This window comes from Podarcis filfolensis (assembly GCF_964270895.1).
Source record: "Podarcis filfolensis genome assembly, chromosome: 8".
Taxonomy (NCBI): Eukaryota; Metazoa; Chordata; class Lepidosauria; order Squamata; family Lacertidae; genus Podarcis; species Podarcis filfolensis.
Window position 1 is genome coordinate 62,600,673 of NC_139611.1, and position 12,367 is coordinate 62,613,039.

Consider the following 12,367-nt stretch of genomic DNA (forward strand, 5'->3'; position numbering starts at 1 on the left):
GTACCACTGTACTTGAGGATACACACAACCCTGTCTCTGTCCCTGCCCCCCTGCCCCAGCTCACGGCCCCTCTTGTCAGGACGGGACCAGGGTGGTTACCATTTCCCCCCTTGAAAAGTACATAGACCTGAAGGAGGAACTTGGAAGAGTGACTCCTCCTTCCCCCTTTCAGCTCTATGTGATTTTCAACATTGGCACCTGAGCAGCTGAATAGAAAGTGGGATAACTGAGAGAGTAGCAGAAAAAAGGGAGAGAGAAAATGAGTGACTGGGAGGGAGAAGTAAAACAGGTCCTCTTGAAATGGCATAATTTTTCATAGATATTCTCACCACCAAACCAGAATCAAATTGCAGATCACAACTCCTCCTAGTGACTGAAGTGTGGAAAAACATTGATCCAGCATTTTCCACGGCTGCCAAGGTGCAAAAACAGTAATCTGAGACAGTTCTGAGGGGAAAGGCGGGCAATAAATAAATAAATAAATAAACTGTCCTCTTCTCTTTTGGGCTAAGTGAAAGTAGCCACCCTAATGGTGAGGAATGTAATGGGCTGGGAGCCTAGGTACGCTTCAGAATGTATAACTCTGACTTTTGGCCTTGGAGCACCGCTGCCAGCCAGAGTAGACAGTACTGGGCTAGAGGGACATACGGTAAGTCTTATTAAATGCAATGTTAATTTAAAGTTTCTTCTTTTCTGCCTGTTTTACTGCTTCCTGTTCAGTGTGACTGGGAGAGTAGTGGTTAATTACCGTATTTTTCGCTCTATAAGACACACCAGACCACAAGACGCACCTAGTTTTTGGAGGAGGAAAACAAGAAAAAAAATATTCTGAAGCTCAGAAGCCAGAACAGCAAGAGGGATCGCTGCGCAGTGAAAGCAGCGATCCCTCTTGCTGTTCTGGCTTCTGGGATAGCTGCGCAGCCTGCATTCGCTCCATAAGACGCACACACATTTCCCCTTACTCTTTAGGAGGGAAAAAGTGAATCTTATAGAGCAAAAAATACGGTAGGTTCTAATTACATGGGGAAGTGGCTTTAATTACTGGTTTCTCTGAATTGTTTTCTGCTTTTTATAGTGAAATGACAATATTTCACAATAAAAGAAAGAAAAGTGGGAAAATAATGAAAGGAAATAGTTATTAAAAACCCTTTGCACTGCAGAAAGATGCTGGCTAATTAAAGGGGAAATCAATCACTGATCTCCCAGCAACAATGAACAAAACAAGATAGAAACCACTAGGAGGAAGCTTTTAATTAAAAGCACAGTAGACCTTAAAAGCCTCAATAGCACTTTGCCAGCTCACACAGGCTGGTATGGTGCTGCAATTTTTAAACTGCTACATACCTGTACAAATCAAGTATGGAAAAAAATGGGGTCAACACAATGGCATGCAACTATTTTACAATGTTGTCTGGATTCTCTGCACAAAGTGATTCAACAAAAGATGGTGATTCCAGAGCAAAGGGCTAGCGTGGAAGCAACCCAGATTGGAAGAACGGGAGTTTTATCCTTTGCATCTTGTTACCTATGAAAGAACTCGTGGGCTGCAGTTCTGATAACGCATAGGAATGCTTTTTCTGCTTTGACAATTCAACTACTCAGTAGAGGTACAAATCCTACCAATGAATCATTATTACTTACTGTAAATAATGGGTAAAATTGCTATTGTCTACGTTTGAAGCTCTACATTAATCTGTCAGAGGGGCTTAGGTTCATATTTCTTGTATTGCTTACTTACTCCAATAAGCCCCAGTCACTGACGGAAAGATAATGTTACAACTCATGGGCTGTAACTGTCATGGACTGCAGTGAGGTTTCTGTCACCCTCTTTTGCGTTGAGCATTTTGCCCCATGAGATGGTCTGCTCGCACATTCAGAATTATTTGGAGGTTTTTTAATGGAAAAGAGGAGGTTGGCTTTTAAGAGACTCTTCACACTAGCACCTGCTAACAGTGCAAAGCAGAAAGCTGATTTACAGCTGTTCGTCCAAACAACACTTTAATAAAGCACAATAATCCCACTGAAAGGTATTTAATTTTGATTTTACACTTATATCCTACATTTCCTGCAAGGAGCTCAGTACAGCATATATGGTTCTTGTGGGAGATTGCAGTCAAACATATCTATGCAGGACTGCTAGTTAGTATATGAAGGAGTTAAGGACAGCAGAGTTACATTGCTAGATAGACTCAGTTATGTCTAGCCTTTCTACTTCCTTTATCTCAGCATCATGAAACAGGATGTGTGTAAGCTTGCTCCTGAGCTTACAGCATGTGTTTGGAGTTAAATTCTGTATTTTCCACCCAAAAATATGTTGCCTTTATTATCCTTGCTGCTGCATGGAACAATGCATGACTGACACCTTGAATCTGTAAGTAAATCTTTTTAAACTTACTTAGCAGTGTGGGGTCTACTGCTTGTAGGAAGGGTAGAAAGAAGTCAGCTGCAGTGTGCAGCTGAACAGGGTAAAGAGGGTTTAACAACCTATCTGCTATATTGATGCTTAATTTTGTGATCTTAATACTCTGCTTCTGGGGCTCTGTGTGTGCAAGCCCCACATTTTGAATCCAGGCACCCAGCCATTTCTTTTTGTTGTTCACCCACACACGTCAGTTCACAGGGGTTCACATATTTCATTTTCCTCACACATTGTTCTCTCCCTCCCACACCACCACAACAACTATGTGAGGTAGGTTAGGCTGACTGGCCCAAAGTCACCCACTGAGTTTCATGGCTAGTCTGTCACCCTAACTACCACACTACACTGCTAACACGATGCTCACACACAAAGCAAAACAGAAAAAGGGTAAGTGGAGAAGCCAGGTGTTGAAAAGGAAGGAAATACTTTCCAGTTAATGTTGTTGCTTTCTATTTTCACAGATAAACTTTAGTGCACAAATGAAAAAAGAAAATCATGTTTTTTTCTAAAATATAACCTACCTTCCTACCTTTCTAAGCCTGCCCATATTTTCGGGACACAGGACCTCAATAAAGATTAAGACATTTCTTCCCAAATTAAATTTACAGCACATACTATACTAGGTTTTATTGTTGACTTTTTATTGCCATTTGTTGCAATCACCTCAACACAGGAAGTTAGCCTGGGTTATCCTGTATTTTAACACTTGCTGGATCCAGGGGTTAGAAGGAAATAACCTATGGCCTCCCAAACTCTTAAGTAAGAGTGTGTGTGTGTATTGAGGGGGTGTTGGTTAGTATTTTATTCTTAAAAGGCTGTCGCCTGCCTTGAACTTCTGTTGTCAGGGCGGGTTAGAAATCTCAAAGAATTTTTTTTTAAAAAAAAAAAGCCCTAAAACAAATAAATATGAATATAGTTTTGGGACAGATGACAAGATGCAAAGCTAGCTATTAAAGTCACTTCCCAGCTGGGCAAGTCAACCATTACAGGGCTTAAGAATCAGCACTTGTCATCCTCCTTTCCTTTCTGACGCACTGTCCGCCCTTTCTATCTCATCACAAGAATTTTTAAAAGATGCCATTAATTTAAGAACAACCAAGTAAACCCTGTGGTGGCAAGACAAGGAGCTGAATGATGGTTTCCCAAAGATGATTCGTTACGCAACTCCTGGAACCTGGTGTTTTTGTTTTGTTCTTTTGTTCCATCATAGGCTATTATATCTGGTGACGTACAGATGGCAATTACTTGCTTATAAAGGGGGGGGCACTGGACTGAACCTCCTGTAAGCTGGAGTCAAAAGAGCAGAGTCTCAGGCATCATACGCACCATCTATTTAAAGCTCTTGACTGCCCTCTAAAGAACTGTGGAAATAGTAGTTTGTTACGGGTGCTGGGAATTGTAGGTCTGTGTGTGGGAACTACAGTTCCTAAATTCTTTCAAGTGGAACGGGAACCATGTGATTTAAATATAGTCTCATTCCTGAGAGAGAGAGAGGGGGGGGGCAGAGACAGAGAGATTCTTTCAGACAAAGATTCTCACAAGAAATCTCTTTGAAGGAAAGGAACATAAGATCCCAGCGCCCCTGAGGAAGATTTTAATTGAAACAGGCTGGGCTGTTTTCATTATTTTCATTCAGCAAGCATAATCCTCCCAGTTCACTACCGTTGGATTCTTGTGGTTTCCATTTTCTTAGGCTACCCAACCCCCTTATTTCTCCCTTGTTCCCAATGCGCTTAGCTTTTCATAGCAAGAACTTCCCCTCATTCCAAACGGAAGATTGCCTCCCCTCGCCCCACTTTTTTAAGGATGAAGATCTACACACTCCCAGAATCCCTTGCAATATATGAAGGATCCAATCGCTGAATGACACCATATGCAGCGAAGCGGTAAAGGATTCAGGGCTTTGCTTGGGAATGCTTGAAGCATTTCGGTGCTGAGATGCAAAATCCAAACAGCACAGCCCTGAGACTCACATGAACACTGGAGCGCTATCTGCCTTGGTCAATGGAGGGAGGACATAGCTGTCGGTGGCTATTCAGCTACAATGGCTTTGTTCTGAATGCAGCTGCTGGGAATCACACAAAGGGAGAGTGCTGTTCCTCTCAGCTCCTCCCACAGGCATCTGACTGAGCACTGTGAGAACAGGATGTTGGACTAGATGGGCCTTTGGCCTGATCCAGCAGCCAGTCTCTTCTTATGCTCTTAACCTGCACGAGCCCCGCTGAAATGAACAGACAAGGACAAGAGTCTGATGGATTGTGCCTCTGTGGTCTGATCTGTCTATCTATCTGTCATGCAACCCCATGGGTCAGGGGACACCCCCAAATTGGCCACCTGTGGTAGCTCCCTATGCACTGCAAGGGAGTCAGCCTCTGGGTTGTATCCAACATTAGCTATTCTCAGAGTATACCCATTGAAATTATGACTAAAACACGACCATTACTTTCAGTGTTGTATGCTGGATACAACTATCTGTTTTGCAAAACGTCCATTGCCGAGGACAAAAAAAGTCATTAGTAATCTATGGTCGCTTCTGGATATTATTAATAAAATAAAATATTATTATTTTTTAGTATTCATCCTGCGGGGTTTTTGCACAAAGCTTGTGGGAAGGTTACACAGTGTCAGCTATTTATCAAGTATTAATTCTGATTTGTTTGAGAAGTTAGACAATGTTGTGCCAAGCGACTTTCTGGTGCATTTTCCGGTCATAAAGGAAAGGGTTTTGTTGTGCAAGAGAGACAATTAAACTTTAATTGAGCACCCTGAATTTGCCAGTATGTGACTGAATCCCACCTGAAAATAGCAACAGCCTGGAATCTCCCTTCCTGCCTGCATTTGACATAACACCCCACCAAGTTTTGATATTGGAAACACAAGGGGTGGGGCTTAGATGCTTCTGTTTCTGGATTGTGGCACACAACGGTTTGCTGTTTTATCCCAGCCCACTGTAACATCTGAATGCGGCTGCTGTATGCTAAGCTTGGACTTGTGGAGCACCAGTATAAAAACATGCTTGCTCAGTACGAAACCCCAGGGTGCCCAGTAATAGTTGCTCTTTCGAGCAAGTGAGGTGAGGACGGCAGTCTTATTGAAGCATCAGCAGCCTCATGCCTGCTGCTGCTCAGGAATTCTAAGGAACTTCCAAATCAGTGCAGTTTTGAAATTTGGTTAAAATCAGTCCATCATCTTGATTTAAAATGGCATCCAAAAACAGAAAGAAACCTGCTCCTTGTTCTCAAGAACGATTATCCAAAATTTGGTTACGATAAAAGGTGTCCAAATGCACAGCAAACCGACACAAGAACAACTTTCCAAAATACAGTTATACATTATAATTATTGTTGAATGAAGAAACACAACACCTTTTTGCAACAACAACATGCTTACCTGGGCCAGGTATGTCTTCGTGGGATTTATCACCTGCCCAACGGCCTGTGTTTGAGACAAAGACAGCGCTGGAGATATAATGCTTGGAAGGACTCTCATAGTCTACTATTTCATACTGGCCAGGCCCAGGTGCAGGGGGTGTTTTGGGGCGAGGGGCAGCTGGGGCTGAGAAGTTCAAGCCATACTTCCGCCTGTAAGAAAGAATCGTAGACGCTGTCCAAACTGATTTTGGCTTTGAATTCAGCTAGGCCTTCCCATTCAGCCTGCAAGGCCAGTTTGGCCAAGGCACACTCCGCTCCATCCCCAAATTCATATAAGACATCAGGTGCAGGGTAGGTAAAAATGCATCTGGGCCAAAAAGGGGTTTGCAAACCCTGATGATCAGCTGATTGGCGGTACCTACAAAGTCCTGTGCACCCCACTTTGCAAGCACCGACAACCAGCTGATTGTCAGGATTTGTAGAGTGCTGTGCTGTGCATAGACAAAAGCAGAACACCTGGCATTGTTGTGACATCATCTGGTTGACAGATGGATGGCTCGACTCACCTATCAAACTTGGCCCGCTGGTGGGGCGGGGAGCAGTTAGGGGAGATAAGGATCAGTGCCCCACCCTTGCTCTCAATTGAGGAACCTCTAAATTGAGGAACCTTGGGTTTCTCCAGTGTACAGGGAATCCTTCCCACCTTTGTTATGACTTGCTACAACTGTAGCAGCAGAGTTGCTTATAAGTACAGAGCAGTCGTTTCCTTATTTCCTTTCTTTTGTTGAATAAGGGGCTTGACATGTCTGCCTGGTACATGGGCTCATTTCACCATTCATGTCAAGAGCCATTCACTGTGAGGTGGCCAGAGAGCGAAGGGCTTCTGACTGTGCCTGAAGCAAGAAGGAAGAAGGAAGTGGGAGAGTTAGGCCACACTCTCCAGCCCACTTCAGGCTTTCTTAAGTACGTAGTTTCTACAAAGAGAATGTGCGGCCATTCATACTGCGCCCTCCACTCCCAACCTTCCCACACTGAGCAGAAAGATGTGAAACAGGGGAGGCTGGTCCATAAGAGCAAATGGGTCACTGTCCCACCAATCCCACTCTGCCCGCAGCCAGCCCCCTATGTGCCTACTTATAACTGTTTGTCAGCTTCCCCCCTAGCCTTCCTATTGCCCCTTGTAGCCCTCAGCAGGGAAGAGGGTGAGCTGGCTCCGTCTGCCATTGGCTCTTGCTCCCCCTACTGTTGGGCTCCTTGCCTCCCACCCTAGCAGTGCCAATGGCCAGCCATCATCCCTGGCGTGAGTTGCAAGCGCCTTCAGCTGAATGCTGTACTCCTGTGAATCAGAAAACACAGTGAAATTCAGGGTTTCCAGTCATAGCAAGGACTGCCGGCACATTCTAATCAATCTTCTGACAGTCCCCCATTATACAGCCCCCTCTGCAGACGTTCCAGCTCAAGGAGGAGGACTGGAGAAGCTGGAGCAAGTAGCCCTGCATCCCTCCGCGGGTAAGAGTTTAAACACCCGAAGAAGGGTAATGGGCTCGTTTTGATCAATGACTCCCGACAAATAATTGCATGTGATCCCAACATGGTGGTGCGGTGGTGTTCCACCTTGTCACCTTCCCTAAAGGATGCCCCCAGCTTTCCATATTCTGTGTGCCATCGAACCTCTGTACCTTAAAGGGTTTGGGGGCTGCATCTGAGAATATGCTGGAAAAAGCTCATTAAAATCTAAGGGTGCTCATCTGGAACAAACTGGTGCTGTAGTCAGTGGCTCTGCACCAGCTGTAGCTCTGGCCTTGGACACATTAATCACCTTGACATAAATGGGAGTTGGATTGGCCTCTAAATGCTGATAGTTCTGGTATTTTCTGCCAGCGTAGATGGATGTTCTTTGCCCGTCAGGTTTGATTTACTTCTTCCCTAGTCATGGAGGTTTATTGCACACTACCCAGCGCCAGCTCCCCCTCCCTCTTCCTCCACAAAGCCTGCATTAAAACGGCATGAGATGTAGTAAAGATACCCCCTGACCGTGTGCAGAGAGCTCCAGGCTTGCACGGGGATGGGGGAAGGGGAAGATATGAGCAGTAATGGGCAAGAATTTAAGGGGTAGATCCTAATCTTATCTCCAGCAAACTGACTTTGCTGTTTACAGGATGGTCACCATAAAATTGACTTAGTTGAGTAACTGACTGATAGAGTTACCAGACCTTGGGGCAGGTATGGGGGAGGAAGGACTGTGTATGCAGGGAAAAGTGGGGAGCTTCCTACATATTATTAAACAGAAGGCTGAAATGAATTGCCGAACTTAATTGGTGAATACAAAATTCAGGCTAGGGCTTCCAAAAGATGTCTCCACAATCCTTTTGCTCCTTTGGTCCAGAAACAGTTGCAGCAGTAATAGAGAAGGTGCTTCTGCAAGTGTGCAGAATGCCCTTCCAGGAAAAGCCACCATCAGGCCAACACCTCTGGGTTTAGGGCTTCCTGGGTGATGCCCGGTCCAAAGGGGCCCAGCCTCAATGCAGTCCATTTCACCTCTTCCAGTTATTAAATTGAACTGGTGCAACTCCAACAACTGCTGTTTACCATAGAGATGAGGTATAGAGCAACACTCTTCTTATCTGCTCCACTGAGCGCAACAGCCAATCACAGCTTTCAGTTCAATACCAGACACTCAGGCTATGTGTGGCTGTAGTCTCTCTGGGTCTCTTTAGCTTTGTTTGTTTGTTCAATTTATATTCTGCCCTTTCTCCTTAAGGAGTCCAGGTGGCAAACTGGCAAACTGGCAAACACACACACACACACACACACACACACACACCACAATAGAACAATCCAAACACCCAGAAACAATCCCAATGTACATGCAGACTGGGGAAGATCTCTGTTTTGCAAAGGTTGTTGAAAAAGAAAGGTCCTGAGTAGGCGCCAAAAGGACAACAGAGCCGGCACCTTTCAAATATTCAAGGGGAGGGAACTCCAAAGGGGTGGTGTCATAACACTAAAAGCCTGACTGACACATCTCTCTTATTTGAGAATTAAGCAGAGATGATGAGTGACGACTGGCTCATAAATGGGCTGATGTGAGGATAAAAGAAGCAGGGAAGAACCTTTAGATGCGCTGGCTGCCCTGAGAACAGGTGGGCTAAAACAGCTTAAACAAATGAATTCACAACAGAAAAGGCAGGTCCCTATGCTACCTAGCCTTGTATTGAGTTAGATCATGAGCCCGCTTAGCTTAGTACTGGCTGGCAGTGGTTCTAGGTTTCAGACAAGGGCATTTCTCAGCTGCAGATGCCAGAGATTGAACCCTGGAACTTCTGCATGCAAAGCATGGGCTCTACCACTGAGGAACAGCCCTTCCTCACCCTAAATCACTTATGAAGGCTTGCAAGCTGCATTGCTTCTTAAGGCAATCAACAACCCAAATGACTTTCCCCTGCTCCACCATATAGTCTGATGAAGAGAGCCCCTGCTTCTTAAGCAAGTTGGGGCTTGGAATTGTCTATTGGTATTTCTTCTTCTTTTCCTTCTTTATCATTTCTGATCATAAGCACATCTTCCCTACTTAAGAAAGGGAGTTGGGTGACTCAAAACAAATTCCTTTTAAAGCACAGTTGCTCAGAACTCACAGGCCGGGGAACTTCCTGGATGGCGTGACTGGGATGCCAGCTGGCTGCTGATAGGCTGCTGGCCCCGGGCTCAGCGTCTCCGTCTTGGTTTCACGACTTGTTTTGGATCTGAAGCAGGACACCAGCACCGTAGGCGCCTGCCGTATGAAGGAATCCTTTACTCGGTAATGACCTAGATTTTAAAAAGAAAGGAAGGAATTTGAAAAGGTCGACACCCAAACTAAGGCTGTGCACGCAACACACATTTAAACTACATTAAAAATGCACCCCTAACCAGGAATTCTGGGAACTATACTTTGTTAAAGGTGATGGGAATTGCAGCTCTGTGGGCTAAACTACAGTTCCCAGAATTCTTTTGGGGAGGGGGAAATTGCACGTTAAATGAATGTTATGTACACAGCCGAGTCTTACATTTTAGCTGCAGTGGAATAAAATTGGTGCATGAAAGTCTGTCTGGAACAAGAGAGGAATTAAATGAATGAAAGGAGAGGAGGAATTACCATTCCTCCCTCCCCTTTGGAATAGAAAATACAGTGGTACCTTGGGTTACAAACATTTCAGGTTACAGACTCCGCTAACCCGGAAGTAGTACCTCGGGTTAAGAACTTTACCTCAGGATGAGAACAGAAATCGCATGGCGGCAGCACAGCGGCAGCAGGAGGCCCCATTAGCTAAAGTGGTACCTCAGGTTAAGAATGGGTTCAGGTTAAGAAAGGACCTCCGGAACGAATTAAGTTTGTAACCAGAGGTACCACCGTACTCCCAGTCCTGCCCTTCGGAAGCAGGAGAGCATACCTGTCTTATTCAGAGTACTATTTCAGTTCATAAGAGCCTGGTGGATCAGGCCTATGGCCCATCTTATCAAGCATCCTGTTCTCACAGTGACCACCCAGATACCTGAGGGAAACTGACAAGCAGGACCTGAGCCCATAAGCACACCCCACACCCCATGGCTTACAGCAACTGGTATTCGAAAGCATTACTGCCTCCAGCTGTGGAGACAGAGCATAACCCATCATGGCTAGTAGCCACTGAGAGCCTTCTCCTCCTTGAAATTATCCAATTCTCTTTTAAAGTTGGTGGCTATCACTGCCTCCTTTGGAAGCAAGTTCCATAGTGTAAAGTAGTACCGTATTTTTCGCCCTATAGGACGCACTTTCTCCCCTCCAAAAATGAAGCGGAAATCTGTGTGCGTCCTATGGGGCGAATACAGGCTTTCGCTGAAGCTTGGAGAGCGAGAGGGGTCGGTGCGCACCGACCCCTCTCGCCCTCCAGGCTTCAGGAAGCTATCAGCAAGCCTGGGGAACCCGCGGGAGTTCCCGCAGGGCTCCCTAGGCTGCGGATAGCAGCCTGCTGCACGGAGCACGGGGCGCGCTGAAGCAGAGCGCCCCGCGCTTCGGGCAGACGTCGGCCAGCCCCACAAGCTCGGGGGACAGCGGGGAGGCGGTGCGCCGCCACACCGCTGTTCCCCAACCAGGTTTGGTTTCCCCAACCTGGTTTTGGGGGGGAAATAAAGGAAAAAAATGTTTCCTTTATTTCCCCCCCAAAAAACTAGGTGCGTCCTATGGGACGGAGCGTCTTATGGGACGAAAAATACGGTACTTCCTTTTATCTGTCCCGAATCTTCCAACATTCAGCTTCATTAAGATATCCACAAATTCTAGTATTATGACCGTGCGGGCAGGCAGGGACTTTTCTCTATCCGCTTTCTTCATGCCATGCATAATTCTATATATTCCTATCACGTCGCCTCTTGTTTTCTCAACTAAAATGCCTCAAATGCAGCCATTTTTCCTTATGTAGGGCTTCCCTCGCACTTGATCCGGAAGCTGCAGTTAGTGCAGACTGCTGCCGCACAATTGCTGGAAGGACTGAGGCCTTGTCAGCATGGTACACCTGTGCTCGGAGATCTGCACTGGGTCCTGATTTGCTACTGAGTCAAGTTCAAGGCATTGCTATTGGTATATAAGGCCCATATACAAGGCTATTTTACCTAAAAGACCACCTTACCCCACATATGCCCACTCGGCTGCTTCAATTGGCAGAATTGGCCCTGCTACAGAAGCCACATAATACCTGTTCCTCATTTGTAAATACTCAGTCATTCGGGCAGCAGCTACGCTTTGAAACTCCCTGCCTATTGTTATCAAGCAGGGGTCTTCGATGTATTGTTTTCGGTGCCTGCTAAAAACATTCTTGTTTAGACAAGCCTACCCAGATGCGTAGAAAGTTGGTGTGAATTTCGACCTTCGTATTTTAACTACTGTAAATTTTTCTCGATAATTTTATTGTTATCTTTTTGCAAGCCGCTTTGAGGGGTTGTTTTATAATCAAGTGGTGTATATATTTTACAAAACAAAACTAAATAAAGGAGTTTCTCCAACCCTCGATCATTTTGATTGCCCTTTCCTGAAGCTCAGGTTTGTAAATAGACTGCACAGTAAAAATTACCTCCAGGCTTTCTAGTAGGAAAACATTTGCAAAGTGGAAGAAAGTCGTTTCTTCCCACCCATCCCTTTTAAGGTCACTGATATGTCACAAATGATGTGTGAACAGGTGAGCAAGTAATATCTTTTTGTAAAATCTGGGCATATACACCTGGAAAGCTGGCAATGGGGAACAACTTTGCTTCTTCCTATCACTAAGCATTTGATTTCTAATAATAATAATAATAATAATAATTTATTACTTATACCCCACCCATCTGGCTGGGCCTCCCCAGCCACTCTGGGTGGCTCCCAACATAATATTAAAAACATTATAAAACATCAAACATTAAAACTTCCCTAAACAGGGCTGCCTTCAGATGTCCTCTAAACGTCAAATAGTTGTTTATTTCCTTGACGTCTGATGGGAGGGAGGGCGTTCCACAGGGCGGGTGCCACTACCGAGAAGGCCCTCTGCCTTTTGGTGCTATAATTTTTTTTAAGTTCTTTTGAAAG

General features: G+C 45.2%; 1 protein-coding gene across 1 annotated transcript in view; it reads right to left on the bottom strand.

Moving 5' to 3' along the window:
- STPG1 (sperm tail PG-rich repeat containing 1) overlaps window positions 1-12,367 on the bottom strand; it is a 29,483-nt gene that overhangs the window by 954 nt on the left and 16,162 nt on the right. Inside the window, exons 7-8 of the mRNA XM_083625589.1 lie at window positions 9,426-9,597; window positions 5,810-6,000 (exon numbers count right to left, since the gene is read on the bottom strand). Coding sequence (XP_083481715.1) covers window positions 5,810-6,000; window positions 9,426-9,597 — 363 coding nt within the window. The remainder of the gene's footprint in view (window positions 1-5,809; window positions 6,001-9,425; window positions 9,598-12,367) is intronic.